The following is a 26,323-nucleotide window of genomic DNA, read 5'->3' as shown; positions in this document are numbered from 1 at the left end:
TACTGATGAGCAATCCCCGGGAACAATAAGTAACATTTTTGACACACAAAGCCAAGCCAGACTCCTCAGCGCCAGCAGGAGCCAACAAAAAGGAGGTGAACGGCACCTCAAGACCGCCCATCGATCAGGGAACCGCTCCAGCATTGGAGAAAATCGAACCAAGCGATTGGAACAAAGTCCAATCACTTGGGACCAGGTACAGGGTCCGCCCCGAAAGGCGGGAAGCCCCTGGGGACTATAAGAGTTAAGCCCCAAGTTCAAATCGCTCTCTTCGGCAGCTCCCCTTCACTCTCTTCTTCCTGCCCGGGTCACCCAGCAACACAAACCAACATTGACCGTGACCGGTGCAGTGACTCCAGTGATCACCGAAACCAGTAAGTCTTAATTCAACACTCGCTACGAGATAGGCGCTCCTAGCTACCAATCCGTACCAACTTCGAATCCCGCAGACTCAGAACCTGAACGAAAGGTCATTTGTTCCCCTGACCTGGTGGGCCAGTCCAAAGTTAAGTATAGGCCTGTTAGTTGTAGAAGTAGCTTAGACGTAGAATTTGTGCATGAGTAGCGATTACTGTGTATAATAAATGTGCTTTGATTTAAATCTTTCTAATCGGTGTATTGGGTTATTGATCATTACTCGGACTTGAACCTCGTGGCGGTATCATAAAGATACCTGGCGAAGTGGAAAACCACTCCGGTAGAACCCAGAATTTGAATTAGAGATCCAATTGGAAACAGAAAACCACAAGTATTCAAGCAGTTCTGATCAATACTCATAATTCGGAAGTGTGTGTATGCATGCGTAACTAACAGGGTGATAAGGTAAAACTGATAGATTTTTTGTTGCGACAAAACTGTCGGAAGTTTGTATTTCGGAAAGTAGCGAAAGCCGTACCCGTATTTACAGCACCGCCTTAATACCCCTGTCCCAAATTTGAAGAGCAGCATTCGGATTAATACCCCTGTCCCAAATTTGAAGAGCAGCATTCGGATAGGAAAGATGGCAATGCAGCGCCGAATGAACCCAGAGGAATTTGCGGTCACAGCGACCAGCAGCAGTAGAGTGGGACAATGTCCCATTTGGGAGGAAGAGATCAGGAATTATCTCAAAGGGAAAGGATGGCCCCTTTCGAATGAATTCTGTGACAACGAGGAATCAGGCCCCAGGAGTATAGGACATACTTGGTGGGAGAACCTGAGCGAGATCCACAAAAAGAGCTTGGGGAAAGCTCGCAAGCTGATTGCAATCGTGTCCTGCTTGGCACAATTGCGAGGCACAGAGGAGGTCGTTAGGACGCTCCAGGAGAAAGAAGTTGAGGGCATACATCGAATGAGTAAGGTCGATGTAAGCGAGGTAGAAAAGGAGAGTTTGGAATTGAGAAGGAAGTTGGCAGCAAAAGATGGAGAGGTGGAGGATGCCAAAAGGGCACACCAGTCTTGTCTGGCGCACTTAAGCAGCTTCCAGTCTCAATATGAAAAGGCCTATCAGGACACGCAACGTGCCGTCCTGGTACGTGAAGAAACAGAAAAGCAGGTAGAGGCATTACAGAGACAGTGTAGTGACCTAAAGGCAGCATTAAGGGCACTCCATGCTGCCACCACAGAACAAAGACAAAGCACATTGGATCACGCAAAGTGCCGGAAGCAGATTGCAGAGCTGCAATCGCTGCTTTCAGTTCAGAAAGGCTTCCAGGAAACCTTTGGAGCGAAATTAGATCAGGAAGACGGCCCTGATTGGGAAGAATTGAATGAAACAGCTCAGAGATATGTTCAGGGAACATGGGCGCAGGGAAAGCCACAAAAGAGGAAAGCGCCCCAACTCCCCACACAGCAGATAGTTCAAGCTCCAATGAACCCAGTGACCACCCACCGCACAGCCACATCGGACGATGCGGAATTTCTATACTCCATTCCCTTAACAGTGACCCAATTACGGGACGCGTGCGAGAAGATCACACCGTTCCTCCCCACTTCAGACCCCCGCCATTTCTTTGCTGCAGTTAAGCATCAGGCGACCATGTACGGCCTGGATGAGCGAGAGCATGTAAAGCTCACAGTTTTAAGTTTCGACCCTTCAGTAGCCGCAGCCCTTCCCGACCCACAGAATGTAGGAGGAGGCACCCTTGCAGAAATGCATACGGCGATCCTGGATGCGATCGGGTATAACCGGGGTGACCCCGTAGATGGCCTCAACAAATGCAGGCAAAAGAAATCCGAGCATCCCACAGCGTTTGCTGGACGCCTGTGGATCCACTTTGCAGCAGTCTTTGGAGACTTAGACCGCGCCCATTTGTCCCCAGACAACATGGCCAAATGGACCCGCACCCTTATCTCCCATGCCACAGAAACAGGAGAAAAAGTTTGTGCGAATTATGACCCCACAGAGGAAGCCCACAATGAGAAATGGGTTTTTAAAAGATTGTCCCGCACCTGGGAGCAGTCTGTACAAAACAAACCCATGAACAAAAATCCCGAAGAACAGCAGGCAGAAGCAGACAAACCCGCAGTTAGGAAACCCGAGGAAGAGCAGGCAGATATGCATCCAGTTAAAACGCACCAGAACCCCGCATGGGTAAACGAAGGAAGGAACAGCCCCCCACAGAAACCACCGGAGTGTTACAATTGCAGACAATTAGGACATTATGCACAAGAATGTCAAGCCCCCCTGAAACAGCAACGGAATCAGCCCACAAATGCCCTCCGAACCAGCAAAGACACCAACAGCCCCGACCCCCCACCCAGGGAACCATACCCAAGGGAACAATGCACCAGAGAGCCTGCTCCACCTTATGTGCCCCAGGGGTCATGTTACAACTGTGGGCAGTCAGGACACTTCGCCCAAGATTGCAGGAGACCCCCACCAGCTAGACTAGCCCCCAGATATGAAAGAGAACACCACCCACAGCAGCTACAAGGTCCCAGCTGCCCCATGCAAACTGTGAGCGCTTACCCACCACTTCTCATGGCAGCGTTACCTCAGCAAGGCCACTTCATTTTTGTTTCGCTCCTCCTTCCTCTCTTCTTCGGTCACGCTTCACTCCCTCCATATACTAGTTACACCCCAGCCCAAATCTGATTTACGATGTCCCGTATTCTGATGGAACCTGCAGCATGTTTTATGTTGTTTGTAGTGTTTTGTTAAATGTTGTATGTCAGACAGGAAAAAAAATTTCACGGCCCCATGCCTTTTCGACCGAAACCTCTGAGGACTTGCCCACAGAGACTTGCTATTGGCCAGACGCTAGTTCAGAGGAACTAGTTTGTCTGCAGAGACTTGTTAAGGTCCCAGATCAGCGGAACTTGTCTGTCGACAGATACCACACGCCCGTTCATAACTGCCCTTCTGGTTCGAGGGAAGAACCACTACGGCAGCCCCACCACGATGACTACATTTCTTGACCGTTCTTGTCGGTTGCTCAGGCAGTGGAGAAACGGCTTGGGACCTGCCCTGCCTGGGACCTCCCCCCCTCTGGTCAACTACGCTCGGATAGGGGAGACACGGCATTGGTAGCCGTCCTATCCGGGGACTCCATCCATCTCTTACCCGTCGCGGCCCATACGCACCTCATTTTGGCAATTTAGTTCAAAAAGTTTTGTTTTGTTTCAGGTAACCCTTATGATGCCAACCACATGCTATTTACATCCTGAAACATTTGGATGGTAAATTGCACAGTCTGCGAGACGGCTCGCACTGGTTCATTGTTTGAAAGTGTGACTTGTCCTAAAATTCGGTTTTTGAAAAAAAAAATGAGCGAGTCACACATAGTGACCAATTATAAAGGGAGTAATTGGCACTAAGGGACAGACAGACTATCGTATGAGATGTTAAACCAAGATAGTTACAGATACTATGCTTGTTTCCACAGAACTCCAGAAGCTCCAGGACCGGAGAAGAGAAGGAAAGAAAAGAAGAAACACCATGAAGACATTCTCCGGATTGCTTATCTTAATGAACATTTGGTTGTGAGTGAACGCGAACCCCATGACATCAAGCCCCCCAGCCGTTAATGTTTCACTTCCCCGCAGCACCCAGAGCCCAGTCACCAGCGACACCATCTTGGTGTGCAGGGTTTATAACCTGGTACTCTCTGTCATATGTAATAGAACCTTACTGGTATTGGCGATACTCTGCTGCATCGTGCAGAGTATGCGTCTAAGGAAATGGAGAAGGAGAGCCTACCACGCTCGAACCCCGGTATATAGGATCAGATCCCCTATTTTTGGATACGACCAGACCCCCGACCCCCACGATCTCTAATAAAGAGCATTAATTTGCGGTTTTATTGTAAATAAAGAAATGTAAAGAACTGTTCATGAGCAAATTGTACGATCCTGAGCTTGACTGCCAAGCCAGGAGAAATGTGTATAAACTGCTATGATTTTGTTTGTATGGTTGAGGAAGGTAGAATGATGAAATGTTTAAGTGAGTGTAGTGTATTAAGAATAGTTAGAGGTTCCCATGTTTTTTGTTTTGTAATGCATGTCCCTGTTTGACATAGCGCCCCTTAGAGTTGTCAGTTAAAATTTTTTTGCATAGTTATGGTCAGTGTAGAGGCCATGAAAGAAGTGCCCCCCCAGGTAAGGGAATGGAAAGCAACATAGTTGTGTGATCCTTCACGCTTCGCGTTAGGATCACAAGGAGGGAACGTAGCCACCTAAAGTGGCCAACTCCCGATTTAAAATGGCGAACGGCAAAGGCTGATGGGAAAATCAGCCAACAAGACAGAAACCAGTGGCTGCAGGTTTTCTGTGTATTTACCTCTGCAAAAGCCAGACAACATCGATACCAGCGGCCATCAGCATAACAAAGTAGCAGCTATCTGCATACTGATGAGCAATCCCCGGGAACAATAAGTAACATTTTTGACACAGAAAGCAAAGCCAGACTCCTCGGCGCCAGCAGGAGCCAACACAAAGGAGGTGAACGAGCACCTCAAGACCGCCCATCGATCAGGGAACCGTTCCAGTATTGGAGAAAATCGAACCAAGCGATTGGGACAAAGTCCAATCACTTGGGACCAGGTACGGGGTCTGCCCCGAAAGGCAGGAAGCCCCTGGGGACTATAAGAGTTAAGCCCCAAGTTCAAATCGCTCTCTTCAGCAGCTCCCCTTCACTCTCTTCTTCCTGCCCGGGTCACCCAGCAACACAAACCAACATTGACCGTGACCGGTGCAGTGACTCCAGTGATCACCGAAACCAGTAAGTCTTAATTCAACGCTCGCTACGAGATAGGCGCTCCTAGCTACCAATCCGTACCAACTTCAAATCCCGCAGACTCAGAAGCCGAACGAAAGGCCATTTGTTCTCCTGACCTGGTGGGCCAGTCCAAAGTTAAATATAGGCCTGTTAGTTGTAGAAGTAGCTTAGACGTAGAATTTGTGCATGAGTAGCGATTAATGTGTATAATAAATGTGCTTTGATTTAAATCTTACTAATTGGGTTATTGATCATTACTCGGACTTGAACCTCGTGGCGGTATCATAAAGATACCTGGCGACTCGAGAGCAAAGGTAATAAAACAGAGCAATTGAACCAAGGAGAATATCAGCAACATAATCGCTTATTGTCACAAGTAGGCTTCAATGAAGTTACTGTGAAAAGCCCCTAGTCGCCACATTCCGGCGCCTGTTCGGGGAGGCCAGTACAGGAATTGAACCCGCGCTGCTGGTCTTGTTCTGCATTACAAACCAGCTGTTTAACCCACTGTGCTAAACCAGCCCCAACCTAAGCCGCGTGGGAGGGGTCTTTGATTACCCAAGGCAGCGGGAGGTGTAGATGGAGTCAATGGATGGGAGGCGGGTTCGCGTGATGGACTGGGCTGTGTTCACGATCTCTATAGTTTCTTACGGTCTTGGGCCGAGCAGTTGCCGTACCAGATAGGATGCTTTCTATGGTGCATCTGTACACGTTGGTAAGAATTAATGTGGACATGCCAAATTTCCAAATTACCAAGATCGCTGAAATGGTGCTGAAAAACGACCTCCAAAATTTCTCCAACTTCAGGCAGGACCAGAATATATGTACATGATTGGCTAGGCCCCTTCACACCGTTCACAAATATCCTCTACCCCTTCAAACAGCTGCTCATCCTCGATTTCATCAGGTGTGCCCTGTGTACCACCTTGAGCTGTAGCAACCCCAGTCTCGCACATGAGGTTGAGGCATTCACCCTCTGCAGCTTTAGCCCCTTCAGAGCATCTTATTCTCCTCCAAAATCCTCCCATAAATTGCCGAAGCGATGCCACCCTCCAACCCCATCACGAACGAGGAGGAGGATGGTGCTTCCAGAAAGGCCGGAGAGACCTTATTCGCAAAGTCCCGAACCTGCATGTACCTAAAACCCTCCCCACACGGGAACCCAAACTTCACCCGACTCACCCAAACTTGTGAAATGCCCTTTCAAAAACAGGTCCTTCATTTCCATCACGCCTCTTTCCTCCCGAAACCTCGCATCCATCCTCCCAGGCTCAAACCCATGCTTCCCTCTGATTAGCATCAACCTCAGCCCCGCCCCTAACCTGAAGTGCATCCGAAATAACCTCCATATTTTCAGCATGGCTACCATCACAGGACTCCCCAGATACCTACCTGGGATAAACGGGAGCAGCGCCGTTGCCAGCGCCCGCAACCCTTTCCCCCACAAGAACCTGCCTTCATCCTCACCCACAAAGCCTCCATCTCCCTACTCCAACCCTGCACCTTCTCCACATTTGCCACCCAGTAATAGTATAATAATTTCAGAAGGCCCAACCTCCTCCCCCCCCTCCCCCTGACTGCTGCTCTCTCTGAAGTACCGTCTTTCTAATCCTAGTCAGCTTACCTGCCCAGACAAAAAACAAAACCAACTTGTCCGCCCCCTTAGAAAACGACTTTGGCAAAGTTGGCACTGAAAGAACGATAAAAACAGCAGCAGAATATTCAGCTTCACAGCCTGCAGCTGACCGGCCAACAACAGGGGAAGACTATCCCACCTCAGTAGATCTGCCTTAACCCTACCTACCAGACTGGTAAAGTTTAACTTATGGAGCAAAGCACCTGCACTCCCAAATACCTGAAGTAGGTAGTTGCCACTCAAAATGGCAACAACCCCCTCCCCACTCCGATTCCCGCTCCTGAAGAAGACATCACAAAACTCCCACTTTTTCAGTTTGTAGCCTGAGAATGTCCCACATCTCCTAAGCATTCCCATTATAACTCCCACAGGAGAGTTTGAGTCTAAAATTGACAAGAACTGATCATCAGTATTCAGGGATACCCTATGCTCTCTCTTCCCTCACTATCCCCCTCAATTTGTCCAAGCACCTCAACACAATGGCCAAGGGCTCTATTGACAGTGCAAACAGAAGGGGGGCCATGGGGCATCCCTGCCTCGTTCTCCTGTGCAATGGAAAATACCCTGAATTCATCTCATTTGTTCGCACGCACGCCGCCGGATCTTTATACAACAATTTCACCCATGCCACAAACTTGGGCCCAATCCCAAACCTCTCCAACACCGCAAACAAATACCTCCACTCCACCCGATCAAATACCTTCTCCACATCCAGCGGCAACTCTTCTCCTGAGGAAAGCACCACATTCAACAGTCGCTGCACATTTGATGACAACTGTCTGCCCTTTATGAACCCTGTCTGATCCTCCCCAATCACCTTCAGAAGGCACTCCTCCAACCTCAGCGCCAGCACCTACACCAATATCGTGGCACCCACATTCACATTCCACCTTGTCCCCTTTAAGCAGCAACGAAATGGATGCCAGAGCCATCGTCTCTGGCAATGCCACCAAGCCATCACGTCCTCAAATATCTCCTCCAACAGTGGCACCAACGCATCTGTAAACTTTTTCTAAAATTCCAAGAAGGAGACCATAGGCCCTGATGCCTTGTCCGTCTGCATTCTCCCTATCGCCACCTGCACTTCATCCGCCCCCACTGGCTCCTCCAATCCTGCCCTCTCAACTGTCCCAATAGCTCCCTCATTTCTGACTCATCCTCCGGAGGCTCTGACTTATATAAACCCCTGTAGAAGTCTTCAAAAACTTTGTTCACCTGCTCCAGTGTCACCACCAGCTCTCCCATCCCATCCCTAACCCAAACAACCTCTCTCGCTGACAGCAGAGCTAGCCTACCAACAAGCGGCTGGCCTTCTCCCCATATTCATAAACAACTCCGCTCACCTGCCTCAGCTGCCGAACCTCCTATCTCATGGACAGAAGATTAAACCTTGCAAGTAGCTCCTTCCTCCTCGCCAGAGGACCTGGTGTCAGATTCTCTGGTACCTTCCATCTACCTCCACATTATTCTCCATCAACTGCTGCCATTCCTCCCTTGCCTCCCTGTCCAACTGTGCCTTAAACGAGATGACCTCGCCCCTCACTACCGCCTTCAGCACTTCCCATACCACTGACGGCAAGACCTCCCCATTCCTATTGAAGCCTCAACTGGTCCTTCACCCTCAGGTGGGTCTCTTGCAACAGCACCATGTCGGCTTTCAAGCTCTTCAAATGCAAGAAAACTCTCGCTCGCTTCACCAGTCCTTGCACGTTCTATATCCCCACCCTGCCCAGGGGTCTCTCACCCACCCTCTCTCCTATCAAACATAACCTCTATTCCTGGCCCTGCCCAGCAGGCGGGACCCAACCCTGCCCCTAGTCACCGTCAGCCCCCTACCCCTCCTTCCCAGAAATACCCCAACCACTTCATCTCGAGAACACCTTCTCTATTATCACCCCCATCTCACCAGCCTTCGCAACTCCCAGGTCCAGCAAAACCTGTCCATGCATGTTCCAATGACTGCAGCCCTCCCCCCACCTCGCTCCCATTCACGGGCCAACTTATGTTTGCTTGTGAGGTGGCCCCTGCCAGAGCCCATCCCCCCATAAAGAACCAAATCCACCCATACCCAAACCTTCCAAACTCCCCACCCAATAATCCCTCAGACCCCAAAAAACACATCAAATCCCAGCTAATCATTACCAACCCCAAACCACCCCTTCCCAAACACAACTTTAGAACATACAGTGCAGAAGGAGGCCATTTGGCCCATCGAGTCTGCACCGACCCACTTAAGCCCTCACTTCCACCCTATCCCCGTAACCCAACAACTGCTGATAACCTTTTTTGGTCACTGAGGGCAATTTATCATGGCCAATCCACCTAACCTGCACGTCTTTGGACTGTGGGAGGAAACCGGAGCACCCGGAGGAAACCCACGCAGACACGGGGAGAACGTGCAGACTCCGCACAGAAAGTGACCCAGCAGGGAATCGAACCTGGGACCTTGGCGCTGTGATAGCCACAGTGCTAATCACTTGTGCTACCATGCTGCCCACATGCTTACTTTAAGCATAAGAACAAAAACGAAGAAAAAAAGAGATACACAAAAAAAAAAGCAAAAGGTGAAAGATCAACATCCCCAAAGTCCAAACTCATTTCAGTCGCGGTCCTTCAGCTTTCACGAACGGCTCCGCCTTCTCCGCCATCTGAAAGTAGAAGAGCTGCATCACCCTCAGCTTCGCCGGGTACGCCATTCCAAACCACATGTCGCTTTTACACAATGCTGCCTTCGCCCAGCCTCCATAGCTCCTCACCCATCGAGGTGAACTGGTCGCTGTGCTGCGACAATGCCTCATCCACCGCCTTCAACTTCCTTGCTCCTGCACTTCCATCAACGTATTAGTCAAAGCCTCCTTTACCAGTGCAAGAGTCTCACTCATCCACTCCTTGAGTGAGCTCATCATCTCTTTCCGATGCATATCAAAATGCTTAGAGAACAGCCGCTCAAACTCGCCTGCCATCACTTCAGCCACTTTATCCACCTTAACGGGCGCCACCCCACTCGGCAAGTTTATTTTTCTAAATTTAGAGTACCCAATTATTTTTTTTTCCAATTAAGGAGCAATTTAGCGTGGCCAATCCACCAAACCTGCACATCTTTAGGTTGTGGGGGTGAAACCCACGCAGACATGGGGAGAATGTGCAAACTCCACACGGACAGTGACCCAGGGCTGAGATTCAAAGCCTGGTCCTCAGCGCCGCAGTCTCAGTGCTAACCACTGCGCCACATGCCGCCCTGACATTCGGCAAGTTGGCCCTGCCATCTTTCCTCCTATTGGACTCACAACTGAACTTACCAGCTCGCTCCCTTCTTCCTCTGATTCTTGTTCTGTAACTTTGACAACCTATGACTTCTTCACACCTTCCAACACCTAATCATCAAAATTGTCCCCAAAAGAGGGCAGCACGGTGGCGCAGTGATTAGCACTGCTTTCTCACAGCACCGAGGTCCCAGGTTCAATCCCGGCCCTGGGTCACTGTCCGTGTGGAGTTTACACATTCTCCCCGTGTTTGCGTGGGTTTCGCCCCCACAACCCAAAGATGTGCAGGTAGGTGGATTGGCCATGCTAAATTGCTCCTTAACTGGAAAAAATGGATTTGGGTAATTTAAATGTTTTTTTTTAATTGTCCCCCCAAAACAGGTTATAAAGGTCCAAAAACCATGTTCAAGGGCTATTGCCTAATGTCTAATAACACTATGAGCGCTCGGTCTTTAAGTTTAAATAAGTCCTATTGAATTTTGGAAAATAGATCCAACATTTGATTATGAATTAAATATAAAACATTCTCCAAAATGCACACCAGTGTCTCAATCATATTCTGGGAACTCAGCAAAGACCAGGGAGAGGATGAAACCTGGGGTTCTTCTTGATCTGTACAATACAGCAGCAGGCCTTAACACAGGAGGACTCGCCTCATATTTACAAATTCACCTTAATCACAAAAATGAGGTTCTCCAGATTGTTGGGAATAACCTGGCCGTACAGGAACTCCTCAGTTGTTGAGAAATCGGAAAGAATCTCGATAGAACTGTCAGGTAACGATTCCAAAAGTTTCAGTGATCTGGAAGAGTAAACAAAGCCATCTGTGTCAAATAAAAGACTTGTATAGTGCTTTTCATGATGATTGGATGTCTAAAAGCATTTTCCAGCCAATCAAGACATTTTTATCTGTAGGCATTGTGGTATTAACACAGAAAATACAGCACAGAACAGGCTCTTCGGTCCACGATGTTATGCCGAACTATTGTCCTAGATTAAGAACAAATTAATCTACACCCCATCATTCTACCGTAATCCATGTACTTATCCAATAGCTGCTTGAAGGTCCCTAATGTTTCCGACTCAACTACTTCCACAGGCAGTGCATTCCATGTCCCCACTACTCTCTGGGTAAAAAACCTACCTCTGACATCCCCCCTATATCTTCCATCATTCACCTTAAATTTATGTCCCTTTGTAATGGTTTGTTCTACCCAGGGAAAAATCCTCTCTATCTACTCTCTCTGTCTACTCTATCTATTCCCCTGATCATCTTATAAACCTCTTTCAAGTCACCCCCCATTCTTCTCCGTTCTAATGAGAAAAGGCCTAGCACCCTCAACCTTTCCTCGTAAGGCCTACTCTCCATTCCAGGCAACATCCTGGGAAATCTCCTTTGCACCTTTGTAGCAAACGTGGTGGCCATTTTGAACACTGCAATGTGATCAAGCATTTGGTCATCTGTTTTAAATCTACTTGTGCGGCTGTGTTAGATCTTGTTTGATCTGGCTCATATGAAGTACCATAGGATCGTTTATTCCATTACAGAAGACATTAAAATTCAGACTTGCTGTTGACAGACCAACTTGAGATGGCACCAGGCTTATAGGAGTGACCAAGGGAGTCATCCACATTGATTCTGGGTCTCATGGTGTCAGGTCAAACATGTGCAAAATAAACTTCCATTACCTACCACCAACTGCAAACCACGCCACCCCCTCCCCCACCCTATTCCATGTTCAATACCGCTTGGAAAAAACAAGGTTATTTTTCTTGGAACAAAGGAGGCTGAGGGGTGACTTTATTGAGGTGTACAAAATTATGAGGGAAAGAGACAGGGTGGACATGATAAAATTGTTTTCCTTAGTGGAGAATTCTAGAACCAGGGGACATAGATTCAAGATAAGAGGCCGAAGGTGTGGAGGTGACATGAGGAAGAACATTTTTACACAGAGGGTAGTAGGAATCTAGTATTCACTGCCCTAGTTAGTGTTGGATGCAGAGACCATAAACTGTTTTTAAAAGTATCTGGATCTGCACCTTAAGTGCTCTAAGCTACAGGGCTGTGGACCGGTGCAGGAAGGTGGCATTAGAAAAGGCACCTGGGTGGCCTCAGGCTGGCCTTGACAAGATGGGCCAGATGGCCTCCTTCTGTGCTGTACCTTTTCTATGGTTCTGTGACTGCGTCGTCACCAATTGTTTTTTGCTGCAAAAATATACTTTATTCGTAAAATATCTGAAAGAACATTACAAAACATTTCAAAATGGCTATCACAACACTGCAATAATATTCAAGTTTTCTACATAGACCATGTTGCACTCTGAATACCTAGTGCCTGAGTACACCTGCATACCAAGGTGTGCACATCGCCAACACCTGTCCTGGTCCACCCACGTCCACGCTACCACCAAGAAAGCACAACAGCGGCTATACTTCCTCAGGAAATTCGACATGTCCACATTAACTCTTACCAACCTTTAGAGGTGAACCATAGGAAACATCCCATCTGGCTGCATCACAGCCTGGTATGGCAACTGCTCGGCCCAAGACCGTAAGAAGCTTCTGAGAGTCGTGAACACAGCCCAGTCCATCAGACGAACCCGCCTCCCATCCATTGAATCTGTCTACATCTCCCGCTGCTTTGGGAAAGCGGGCAGCATAATCAAAGATCCCTCCCACCCGGCCTACTCATTCTTCCAACTTCTTCCATTGGGCAGGAGATACAAAAGTCTGAGAACACGCATGAACAGATTCAAAAACAGCTTCTTCCCCACTGTTACCAGACTCCTAAACGACTCTCTTATGGACTGATCTGGGGCGAAATTCTCCATAATCGGCGCGATGTCCGCTGACCGGCGCCAAAAACGGCGCAAATCAGTCCGGCATCGCGCCGCCCCAAAGGTGCGGAATCCTTCGCATCTTGAGCGGCCGAGCCCTCACCTTGAGGGGCTAGGCCCGAGCCGGACTGATTTCCACCCCGCCACTGGCGGCAAAGGCCTTTGGTGCCCCGCCAGCTGGCGCGGAAATGACATTGCCGGGCGGCGCATGCGCATCCATGGTGGAGACCATGGCGAAGGCGGAAGGAAAAGAGGCCCCCATGGCACAGGCCCGCCCGCGGATCAGTGGGCCCCGATCGCGGGCCAGGCCACCGTGGGGGCACGCCCGGGGGCCAGATCGCCCCGCGCCCCCCCCCCCCAGGACCACGGAGCCCGCCCGCGCCGCCTTGTCCTGCCGGTAAGAGAGGTGGTTTAATCCACGCCGGCGGGACAGGCATTCCAGCAGCGGGACTTCGGCCCATCTGGGCCGGAGAATCGACAGGGGGGCCCGCCAACCGGCGCAGCGCGATTCCCGCACCCGGCGAATCTCCGGTGCCGGAGAATTCGGCAACCGGGGGGGGGGGGCCGGATTCACGCCAGCCCCCGGCGATTCTCCGACCTGGCAGGGGGTCGGAGAATCCCACCCCAGATCTCGTCACACAACTTCACTACCGAGTCGTATTCACCCGATGCCTGTGTCTATGTATTTACATTGTGTATTTTATGTTTGCCCTATTGTAAAATTTATAGTGCAGAAGAAGACCATTCAGCCCATCGAGTCTGCAACGGCCCTTGGAAAGAGCACCCTACTTTTTAAAAATAAATTTAGAGTGCCCAATTAATTTTTTACAATTAAGGGTCAATTTAGCGTGGCCAATCCACCTAACCTGCACATCTTTGGGTTGTGGGGGCAAAACCTACGCAAAGCCGGGGAGAATGTGCAAACACCACACGGACAGTGACCCAGAGCCGGGATCAAGACTGGGTCATCGGCGCGTTGAGGCAGCAGTGCTAACCACTGCGCCACCATGCTGCCCAAGAGTACCTTACTTAAGCCCACACCTCCACCTGTAACCCAGTAACCCCAGCTAACCTTTTTTTGGACATTGAGGGCAATTTAGCATGGTCAATCCACCTAACCTGCACATCTTTGTATTTTCTTTTCATGTACGGAATGATCTGCCTGACCAGCACGCAGAACAATACTTTTCACTGTACCTCGGTACACGTGACAATAAATAAATCCAATCCAATCCGAATAGATTCAATACATGTCATATTCACTGCATTCATTCAATGTGAGTCATACAGCCCGAGGGCTTCTGTACAATTCCTAGCCCCTCCATGCACTTTGGCTGAAAGGTCTTGCACAGTGACCTTTCCCCATTGCACCCACAGCTGTCACATGCCATTCTGCCTATCGAGTCTGCACGAACCCTCCAAAAGAGCACTGCACCCAGGCTCGCTCCTTCACATCCTATCCTCACTAGCCCCATAACCCCACCTAACCTGCACATCTGTGGATACCAAGGGGTAATTTAGAATGGCAAATCCGGGCAGCACGGTGGCGCAGTGGGTAGCACTGCAGTCTCACGGCGCCGAGGTCCCAGGTTCGATCCCGGCTCTGGGTCACTGTCCGTGTGGAGTTTGCACATTCTCACCGTGTTTGCGTGGGTTTCGCCCCCACAATCCAAAGATGTGCAGGGTCGGTGGATTGGCCACACTAAATTGCCCCTTAATTGGAAAAAATAAATTGGGTACTCTAAATTTATTTTAAAAATGAAATGAGGATGGCCAATCCACCTAACCTGCACATCTTTGGACTGAGAATGCAGTCCTGGATTCTGAAATGTACCAGTTTGCAGGTCAAGAAGAACATTTTGGACAGTCAGGACAACAAACATCAGGCAGACCAAAGAATATCTTCGCAAAGTGTTTTTAAAAATAAATTTAGAGTACCCAATTAACTTTTTCCAATTAAGGGGCAATTTAGCGTGGCCAATCCACCTACCCTGCACATCTTTGGGTTGTGGGGGCGAAACCCACGCAAACACAGGGAGAATGTGCAAACTCCACACGGACAGTGACCCAGATATCTTCACAAAGTTGATGATTCTCCAGCAGCAGTTGATGTTTGTCTTGGTGTGGTGTCCCTAGGAACAGCCCATCGAGCACAGAGTCCTGTGTCATTGAACTGCTCTAAATAAACCTTGACAAAAACCACTGCATATGTCTCCAGACTTTTGCAAAGCTGCATTCCACAAGGAGAGGAGCGACAGTCTCTTCACTAGCCACCTCAAGGGCAACTTGCAAATGGGGTGAGACTCCAGATGTGCAGGGCCGATCTGACTGGGAGTGTCTTCTTGCTACCAGCCAAGCTATGTCTTGGTGCTTATTTGCACGTTCTGGCGATGAGGCATTCTTCTGAACTCCAACGAGCGCAGGCCTAAACCTACTCAACCTATCTTCAAAAAACAAACCACTTCATCCCAGGAATCAGCCTGGTGAACCTTCTCTGAACTGCTTCCAATGCAAGTCTCTCCCCAAGTAAAGTGACCAAAACTGAACACTGCTCCAAGTGTGGTCTCACCAATACCCTGTACAGTTTAGAAAGACTTCCCTATTTATACTTATAATAATGCATTTCCAGAGACTTGCTGTTTGCGGTTTACATAAATCATTTACACTTGAATGTAGGAGAGTTGATCAATAAGTTTGCGGATGATACAAAAATTGGTAGGAAGATAGCCTTAGATTACAGGAGGATATAGACCAGCTGGTCAGATGGGCTGATCAATGGCAAATGGAATTCAATCTGGATAAGGCACGGTGATTAGCACTGCTGCCTCACAGCGCCAGGTCAATTCTGGCCTTGAGTGGCTGTCTGTGTGGAGTTTGCAATTTTTCCCCGTGTCTGCGTGGGTTTCCTGCGGGTGCTCCGGTTTCCTCCCACAGTCCAAAGATGTGCAGGTTAGGCTGGTTAGCCATGCTAAATTTCCCCTTAGTTTCTAAAGGTTAGGTTGGTTTATGAGGAGAGGGCAAGGGAATGGGCCTAGATAGGGTGTTCTTTCGGAGGGTCGGTGCAGACTCGATGGGCCGAATAATCTCCTTCTGCACTGTAGGGATTCTATGATTCTATGAAGTGTGAGGTGATATACTTGTGCAGGACAAACAAGGCAAGGGAATACATAATAAATGGCAGGACCCTGGGAAGCATTAAGGATCAGAGGGATCTTGATGTGCATGTACACCAGTCCCTTAAGGTTGCAGGGCAGGTGCGCCCAACTGGGATGACACAAGCTTCATCAAAAAGGCCATTGCAGAAATCCCCTACATAGCGACGCACTGACTAATCATGGGGGGGGGGACTTCAACTGTGTACAGGAACCAACCATTGACTGATCAAGCTCCAAAACGGGAAAAACCTCAAACATAGCAAAGGAACTCGGTCACTTTATGGAACAGATGGGAGCGGTGGACCCCTGGAGGTTCACCCACCCGGGGAGAAGGAGTTCTCCTTCTTCTTCTCAATACACAACATTTACACCAGAGTTGACGTCTTTGTGGTGGGGAAAAAGGTGCTTCCGGGGCTAGACAAAGTGCAATACTCTGCAATTGTGATATCTGGAGACGGGCAGGGCCCAACGCCCCACATGGAAGTTGGACATTGCCCTACTAGCTGACAAGGCCTTCAACAAAAAGATATCGCAGGCCATAGCAGAGTACACGGGGAACAACCAAAGCGGGGAGGTCTCACCCTCCACGTTCTCGGAAGCGCTAGTAAGAGGGGAAATTATCGCTTTCAAAGCGCGAAGCGATAGGGAGGAAAGGGCATCTAGGAGGCAGCTGGTCGACTCCATACTGGAGGTAGACCGTAAATACTCCGAGGCCCCGACCGTAGAGCTCCTGGCAGAGAGGAAAGAGCTACAAAGGAACTTTGATCTGCTCTCCACCAGGAAAGCAGTGCACCAACTCCGCCAGGCACGGGGGACCCTATACGAACACGGAGACAAAGCCAGCCGCCTGTTGGGACACCAGCTGAGAAAGCAGGCAGCCACCAGAGAAATTGCACAACTCAGGGTTACCAGAGGTACATTAGAAACAGCACCAGAAAAGATTTTTAAAAACCTCCAAGGCCTTCTACCAAAGGCTGTACACCTCAGAGCCCCCAACGGGGAGTCCAGGATGAAACGATTCCTTGCTGGATTGGACATACCTCATGGGGGAGGGCAGAAAATGGGGCCCGGAAGCACCACAAGCACTGGGAGAGATCATGGACAGTATTAGCTCCATGCAGGCGGGGAAGGCGCCAGGACCAGACGGGCTCCCGGCGGACTTCTACAAAACATTTGCAACAGCACTGGCCCCGCACCTGCGGGAGATGTTCACAGACTCGCTAGCTAGGGGCACACTGCCACCTACGCTAGTAGAGGCCTCAATCTCGCTGATACCTAAGAAAGATAAAGACCCAACGGAACGTTGGTCATGCAGGCCCATCTCACTGCTGAATGCAGATGCCAAAATACTGGTCAAAATCCTAGCCAAAAGGCTGCATACCAGAGGTGGTCGCAGAGGACCAGACGGGCTTTGTCAATGGTAGACAGCTAACCTCGAACATCAGGCGCCTGCTGAACGTGATAATGACCCCCTCCGGAGAGAAAATATCAGAGGTAATCGTCTCATAGAATTCATAGAATTTACAGTGCAGAAGGAGGCCATTCGGCCCATCGAGTCTGCACCAGCTGTTGGCAAGAGCACCTTACCCAAGGTCAACACCTCCACCCTATCCCCATAACCCAGTAACCCCACCCAACACTAAGGGCAATTTTGGACACTAAGGGCAATTTATCATGGCCAATCCACCTAACCTGCACATCTTTGGACTGTGGGAGGAAACCGGAGCACCCGGAGGTAACCCACGCACACACGGAGAGGATGTGCAGACACCGCACAGACAGTGACCCAAGCCGGAATCGAACCTGGGACCCTGGAGGTGTGAAGCAATTGTGCTATCCACAATGCTACCATGCTGTCCCTAGCCGTAGAAAAGGTCTTCGACAGGGTTGAATGGAAATACCTCATAGAGGTACTGGAGTGGTTCGGGCTTGGAACAGGGTTCACCTCCTGGGTAAAGCTCCTATACAACACTCCTATGGCAAGCGTACAGACCAACAACACCAACTCCCGATACTTCCAGCTGCACAGGGGCACCAGACAAGGATGCCCACTGGCCCCGCTGCTGTTCGCTATAGCGATCGAGCCATTAGCAATTGCTCTTAGAGCAGCATAAAGCTGCAGGGGGATCTGAAAGGGCGGCAGAGAGCACAGAGTCTCACTCTATGCAGATGACCTGCTCCTCTACATTTCAGACCCACAAAGCAGCATGGACGGAATCATCACGCTCCTGGAAGAGTTTGGCGCCTTCTCGGGCTACAAACTCAACATGAGCAAAAGCGAGATCTTCCCGGTACACCCACAAGTAGAGGGGCAGCACTAATGGGACTGCCGTTTAAACAAGCCCAACGCAAATTCCGCTGCCTGGGGATCCAAATAGCGCATGACTGGAAAGGGATCCACAAATGGAACCTCACCAGTCTGACAGAGGAAGTAAAAAAGGACCTGCAAAGATGGAACACACTCCCACTCTCCCTCGCGGGGAGAGTCCAGACGATCAAAATGAACGTACTGCCCAGGTACCTCTTCCTACTTAGATCTATACCGATCTATATCCCCAAGGCCTTTTTCAAAGCACCAGACAAACTAATCATGGCGTTCGTAGGAATGCTAGGATCCCAAAGAAGGTCCTACAAAAAACAAAATCCAGGGGGGGGGGCTAGCCCTCCCAAACCTACGATTTTACCACTGGGAGGTGACAGCCGAGCGAATATGAGGATGGATCAAGGAGCCAGAAGCCAAGTGGGTGCGCGCGGAGGAGGCCTCCTGCAAAGGGACCTCCCTCCGGGCCCTCGTCATGGCGGCACTTCCATCCCCACCCATAAAACACTCCAGCACCCCGGTGGTGATAGCCACCCTCCAGTCCGGGAACCAACTACGGCAGCAATTTGGCCTGACCAAAATGTCGGACAAAGCTCCCATCTGCAACAACCATAGGTTCACACCAGCGCTGACTGACGCCACCTTCAAAATGTGGGGACAGGACGGAAGGACACTGACAGTTAGGGACCTATATACGGACGGCAGGATCGCAACACTGGACGAACTGACGGAGAAATTCCAGGGGGAATGAGTTAAGGTACCTGCAACTCAAAAACATATTGTAAGAGTTACTGGACGCAAGCATCCTAGATAAAGTGAACTGTAGCGACATGTATGAGCGACTGGTATAAAGGGCCGACACCGTACTGGACGCAACAAGAAAGAAATAGGAGGAAGACCTGGGGATTGAAATAGGGTGGGGACTCTGAAGTGAAGTGCTGTATTGGGTCAACTCCACCTCACGTGCGCAAGGCTCAACCTGACGCAACTAAAAGTGGTACAGAGAGCACACTTAACAAGAACCCAAATGAGTAAGGTCTTCCCGGAGGTGGAGGATAGATGTGAACAGCGATAAGGAGGCCCGGCTAACCACGCCCACATGTTCTGGTCTTGCCCCAGACTTGCGGGGTACTGGACAGCCTTCTTCTAGCCATGCCCGAAAGTGGCGGTCTTCGGGGTATCTGACCAGCCAGATCTATTCCTGGGGAGAAGGGCAGACGCCCTTGCCTTTGCCTCCCTGATCGCCCGCCGTAGAATCCTGTTCGGCTGGCGGTCAGCAGCACCACCCAAATCTGCAGACTGGCTGTCCGACCTCTCAGAATCTCTCCAAATGGGGAAAATCAAATTCGCCATCCGAGGGTCAGACGGCGGCTTCCACAGAACGTGGGAGCCATTCACCCAATTGTTCCCGGATCTGTTTGTGGCCAACGAACAAGCAGAAGAATAGCCAGGTAGCCAATAATCAGGGGAAAGTAGCCAAGGCGTGAGAGGGAGGGATAGACCGGGGGTGGGGGGGAGGGGGGGGGAGGTGCGGACAGCTAAAACTAAGATAAAAGAAAGGCAAATCACAGGAAAAGGGGAGGGGGGGAAGAGGGGCAGAATGGGGGGAGGGGCGGGAAGAGGGAGGAGCGGGGAACAATAGAGGGGAACCAGAGGGGGGCGGGGGGAAAGGGAGGCAAGGGAATGATAGCCAGAAGGAGAACATGGGAAACGATAACAAACTTGGCAAACACAGGAACAGAGAGCAAGGAAAATATGGGCGAAAGACGGGACGAATGGCTGAAGCGGACGTGAATGCGAGCTCTCTGTATTGGACATAACTACTGTAATTGTTTCTCCGGCACCCAAATGTATATGTACCTCCCCAGTTTCTCTCTCCCCCCCCCCCCCCCCCCCCCCCCCACCCCCCCCCCCCCCCCCACCCCCACCCCCACCACCACAAACAGGTGCTTACTCATGTGTTAAAAATAATATTGCTAACTGTACAGAGTTGCTGTTGTTGAGCTAGTGCACAATATCCTACCAGGTTTTTTTTTAGTTTTCATCTCTTCTATATATATATTTTATTCTGTGTACATAACTGTAAATACATTTTGTTCAAAAACCCGATAAAAAACATTTATAAAGAAAAAAGGTTGCAGGGCAGGTGGATAAAGTGGTTAAGAAGGCATATCTGCCTTTATTAGCCAAGGCATAGATTTGTTTTTTCCAATTAAGGGGCAATTTAGCATGGCCAATCTACCTACCCTGCACACCTTTTGGGTTTTGGAGGTGAGACCCACGCAAACATGGGGAGAATGTGCAAACTCCACACCAAGGCATAGAGTTTAAGAGTAGGGAGGTTATGCTGGAGCTGTATAAAATTTAATTAAGCCACAACTAGAGTATTGTGTGCTGTTCTGGAATCCATATTATAGGAGGGATGTGACAGCACTGGAAAGGGTACAGAGGAGATTGCCCAGGATGTTGCCTGTGCTGGTAGTTTTCAATTATGAAGAGAGATTGGATAGACTGGGGTAATTTGCGTTGTTGCAGAGGAGACATGATTGAGATGTATAAAATTATGAGGTGCATAGATAGAGTAGGCAGGGAGAAGGATCCTTGGTAGAAGGATCAATGCCCAGGGGGCATAGGTTTAAGGTAAGGGGCAGGAGGTTTAGAGGGGATGTGAGGGGAAATCTTTTCATCCAAAGGATGGTGGGAGTCTGGAATTCACTGCCTGAAAGGGTGGAGGAGGCAGCGTCCCTCATTTTTAATTTTTTTTTTTTAAATTTAGAGTACCCAATTATTTTTTTTCTAATTAAGGGTCAAATTTAGGGCATTTTACATTTAAGAAGTATTTAGGTGTGCACTTGCGATGCCATGGCATAACATGGCTATGGGTCAAGTGCTGGAAAATGGGATTAGAATATTTAGGAGGTTGTCTTTGTCTTGCACGGAAGGGCCTTTTCTATGCTGTAGATCTATGACTCCATAACAACAAAGGATTTATTTCCAAGGATCTACAACAGCAGCTGCATGTCTGCAGCTAGCTCTAAAATACCTCTGCTGAGGAGAACTCTTCCCCTTTGGATGATTCTCCACTCTGTGTCCCAATTGGTCAGCCAGGACAGGTGACCCTTACTCTGCTGTGTTGCCCTGAAAGGGACAATCACCACAATGCTCCATCCGCCTTGTGTTAAAAGAAACATTACTAATAGTTTCTGCCTCATGCACGAACAAACAACTTTGGAATAGCGCACACCACTTGTGAAACATAGGATGTTCTTTCTTTACTTTTTGAAATAAGTCAGGAATGTCAAATCAACAAAAAACTGTAGAAATTATTCTACCTGAAAAATATAAAGCGCTGGTGAGATTCTTCGACTAGCACCTGATCAAGTCTGTTTTCAAAGAATTCCTCTTTGTCCACCACCAGTAGCTCAGTATCATCTGTACAGACAGCAGTGAAATTCCTCCGAAGGCCTTTCAGCACTGGTATTGCCTACAATGGGAACACAGGGATTACACTTGGTTCAACAACAACAACGTAGGTTTATGGAGTGCCTTTAACATAATGAAACGTCCCAAGGTGCTTCACAACAGGGTAGGACACTGAGCCACTTTAAGGAGATAATATGTCAGGTGACCAGAAGCCAGGACAATGAGGTAGGTTTTAGGCTGTGTCCCAAAGGAGGAGAGCAAGGTAGAGAGCGGTTACAGAGGGAATTCCAGAGCTTGGTGCTCAGGCCAATGAATTTACGGCATGGAACACTAATGATTGGGGATGCAGAAGGAGCGCAGATATCCCAGTGGGGCTGGAGGCGATTACAGGAATATTGAGGGCACAAGGTCATGAAAGGATTTGGAAACAAGGGTGAAATGTTTAAAATCAAGACTTTCCTTGACCCTTACCAAGTAGGAAACGCGCAAGTTGTCTTGATGCAGCCAAAGATGTCAGGCCAAGGTAGGTCATTCACCAGTGTTTAGGATCACACATCCAGTGAAATCCCTGGGCTGGATTCTCCGATTCTGAGGCTATGTCCCCATGCCGGCGTGGGAATGGTGCCGTTTTACGACCGAAAATGCGGCGTAAAACGGCCACTAATCCACTGTTTGGCTGGGGGCTAGCAGCCGAGCAGTTTAGAGCACCCGGCTCCAGCTGCTGATATGGCCCGGAGAATTGCCGGGTCCGTGGCTGCGCTGTGCAACATGGTGGCGGCCGCTCACGGATGCGGTCTGAAAAATAGTGCCCTCCCTTTGGCCGGCTCGCGCACCCCGGACCAGCCCCCAACAGTGCCCCCAGCCCCTGACAAAGACCCCTTGCCCGCGGATCAGCCCTCCCTCGATTGTGGTGCCGCTGGACTGAGTCCGCAGCCGCCAAGCCAGAGTTCCCTACGGATGATAGCACAAGCGACTGACACCGTCGGGAACTCGGCCGGTCCGGGGGGGCGGAGAGCATGAGGCCGTCGATGTGAGTACGCCACTTTGGAGGGGATAGATCACCGCGAAAGCGGCTCTGCCCCCGATTTGGTCAGATACGGGTATTCTCCAGCCGATCGCCGAATGCGATTTCAGGGTCCGCGATTGGAGAACCCCGCCCCACATCTTGAACATGTTCAGGATCATATATATATTCCTTATTTTGGCCCTGTGCAGGAACATCCATCCAGTGAAATTCTTGTCTTGGCCATGCCCGGGATCAAACATTAAGTGAATTCCCTATCTTGTGATCACATATGCAGTGAAATGCTGATTTCCTTTATTCATTTATGGGGTGTTGGTCTTGCTGACTAGGCCAGCATTTATTGCCCATCCCTAATTGCCCTTGAGAAGGTGGTGGTGGGCTGCCTTCTTGAGCTGCTGCAATCCATGTGGTGTTAGGGAGGGAGTTCCAGGACTTTGACTCAGCAACAGTGAAGGAACGGTGATATATTTCCAAGTCAGTGTGGTGAGTGACTTGGAGGGGCACTTGCAGGTGGTGGGTTCCCTTGTATCTGCTGCTCTTGTCCTTCTAGATGGTAGTGGTTGTCGGTTTGGAAGGTGATGCCTAAGGAGCCTTGGTGAGTTCCTGCAGTGCACCTTGTAGATGGTATCCACGGCTGCCAGTGTGCATCGGTGGTGGAGGGACTGAATGGGGTGGATAGGGTACCTATCAAGCGGGCTGCTTTGTCCTGGATGTTGTCAAGCTTCTTGAGTGTTGTTGCAGCTGCACTCATCCAGGCAAGTGGAGAGTATTCCATTACATTCCTAACTTGTGCCTTTTAGATGGTGGACAGGCTTTGGGGAGTCATGGGGAATCTTGGCCATGCTCGGGATCAAACATTCAATGAATTCCCTATCTTAGCAATGCCATTGTCAGAATAGGTCAAGTGGAAGATGGAAGGTAGCTGTACACTGTAGCTGCTCTCATGGGTCACTGGTTCCAGTGGCTGCACCATGTCTCGGAACAGGTTTGTTTCGAATCACTAGCTTTCGGAGCACTGCTCCTTCCTCAGGTGAATGAAGAGGTAGGTTCCAGAAACATATATATAGACAAAGTCAAAGATACAAGACGATACTTTGAATGCGGGATCTTGTCTGCTTTCTTGCATCTTTGTAGAAACTTAATGTCAGTGTCTATATGCGCGATCTTCCTGGAGATCCTCTCCACTTTAAGCCGGCAGTTTGCGGTGTCGATGGTAGCCATGATGTGGAGATGCCGGCGTTGGACTGGGGTGAGCACAGTAAGTAGTCTTACAACACCAGGTTAAAGTCCAACAGGTTTGTTTTGAATCACTAGCTTTCGGAGCTCTGCTCCTTCCTCAGGTGAATGAAGAGGTGGGTTCCAGAAACATAGATATATAGACAAAGTCAATGATACAAGACGATACTTTGAATGCGCTTTGAATTACTGTGCTCACCCCAGTCCAACGGGGAGGCCCAACAGCCGGAGTGGCAGTTAGATGTGGGGCTGTTGGCGGATGAGGGTGTGTGTCAGCGGGTGAAGCTGCCATTCGGGGCTATGTGGAGGTGAATGATACAGGGGAGGTCACGTCCTCCAAGTTGTGGGAGGCACTCAAGGCTGATGTTAGAGGGGAGATTATTTTGATTCAGGCGCACAGGGAGAGGGTGGAGTGGGAGGAGAGGGCTAGGCTGGTGGATATCTTGAGGGTGGATAGGAGGTACTTGGTGGCGTCAGAAGAGGGTTGCTGAAGGAGAAACAGAGGCTCCAGATGAAGTTTGAGTTCATGTTTACGGGGAAGGCAGAGGGATAGTTGTGGAGGGCCAGAGGGGCAGTTTACAAGTATGCGGAGAAGGCAAGTAGGATGTTGGCCCATCAGCTGAAGAAGCAAGTAGTGGCAAGGGGCAATGGTAGAGTGTGGGATGAGAGGGGTAAGGTGGTGGTGGACCCGGAGGGGGTGAATGGGGTATTTGAGGCCTTTCATAGGAGTCGGAGCCCCCATTGGGGGAAGAGGGGAGGAGGCGGTTCCTGGGTGGAGGAGAGCCGGGTTCAGGGATTGGAGGCCCCGATTGGTCTGAGGGTGGTGATGGAAAGCGTTGGCCGATGCAGGGAAGGAAGGCCCTGGGTCTGGACAGGTTCCCAGTCATGTTTTCTAAAACGTTTGGGGCAGAGCTGGAGCCACTGCTAGTGAGGCCGTATAATGAAAAGAAAATGAAATGAAAATCGCTTATTGTCACAAGTAGGCTTCAAATGAAGTTACTGTGAACCACATTCCGCCGCCTGTTCGGGGAGGCTGTTACGGGAATTGAACCGTGCTGCTTGGCCTGCCTTGGTCTGCTTTCAAAGCCAGCGATTTAGCCCTGTGCTAAAACCAGCCCCAGAGGAGAAGGAGAGGGGAAACTTACCCCTTCTTTATCACAGGCTTCCATCGCCCTGATTCTAATAAGGATAAGGACCTGGAACAGTGTGGGTCGTACCGCCGATATCGGTATTGAATGTTGGGACGCATGTGGGTCGTGTGCAGGTTTCGGGAGGGTCGCGGCGCTCGGTCACGGGAGGAACGTCAAATGGCGGCAAGCAGCTTTTAAAATGCCAGGCAGCGACGGACTTTTGAGATTGCCGGCCATCACGTGCATCCATGCCATATCAAGCAGTGCGCAAGGCTGGGTTTGAGGGCTTTGTTCTTGGTGCCTTTGCTGTTCTCGCCAGCCAGGTATTCCATGAGCCCAGTGGTGGTGTCGACTTTAACGGTGTGGGGGCAGTGTAGGCAGCACTTGGGGTTAGAGGGCCTGTCGTTGTGTGGCACAGATTTGCGACAACCCATGGATTTTGTGCCGGCGAGACTGGATGTGAGGTTCTGGGGGTGGTGGCAGGTGGGGATTGAGTACTTCAGGGACTTGTTTTATAGGGGACAAATTTGTGGGGCTGGAGGAATTGTATGAGTTGCCCAAGGGGAATGGTTTTAGGTACCTGCAGATTCAGGATTTTAGGACAAACTCTTGTCGGAGGACGAAATAGGGGAGGGGAAGATGTTGGATATTTATAAGGAATTGATAGAGAGAGAGGAGGGCAACCTGGTGGAGGATGTCAAGTTATGAGGAGGAGCTGGCAGAGGAGGTTGGGACTGTGGCATGGGCTGAGGCCTTGCGAAGGGTGAATGGGTCCTTGTCGGTGTGCGAGGTTGATTCTCTTTCAGTTTAGTGGTGCAGAGAGCCCACATGACGGTGGCGAGGCTGAGTAGGCTCTTCGAGGGGGTGGAAGATAGGGGTGCCGGGGGGGGGGGGGGGGGGGGGGGGGGGGGGGGGTGAATCATCACCACATGTTCTGGGCATGTCCAAGACTGCGGGGATTCTGGCTGGCATTCTCGGATGTTATGTCCGAGGTTCTGGATGTGGGGGTAGCTCAGAGTCCCGTGGGTGGAAATATTTGGTGTGTTGCAAGACTCAGGAGTCCAGGGGAGAGAGAGAAGACGATGTATTGCCCTTTGCCTC

General features: G+C 50.0%; 1 protein-coding gene across 1 annotated transcript in view; it reads right to left on the bottom strand.

Moving 5' to 3' along the window:
* LOC140394804 (cyclic nucleotide-binding domain-containing protein 2-like) overlaps window positions 1-26,323 on the bottom strand; it is a 159,051-nt gene that overhangs the window by 54,769 nt on the left and 77,959 nt on the right. Inside the window, 2 exon segments of the mRNA XM_072481993.1 lie at window positions 10,769-10,898; window positions 21,742-21,893. Coding sequence (XP_072338094.1) covers window positions 10,769-10,898; window positions 21,742-21,893 — 282 coding nt within the window.

Source organism: Scyliorhinus torazame, chromosome 2, assembly GCF_047496885.1.
Source record: "Scyliorhinus torazame isolate Kashiwa2021f chromosome 2, sScyTor2.1, whole genome shotgun sequence".
Classification (NCBI taxonomy): domain Eukaryota; kingdom Metazoa; phylum Chordata; class Chondrichthyes; order Carcharhiniformes; family Scyliorhinidae; genus Scyliorhinus; species Scyliorhinus torazame.
This window is presented reverse-complemented; position numbering and strand designations above follow the sequence as displayed.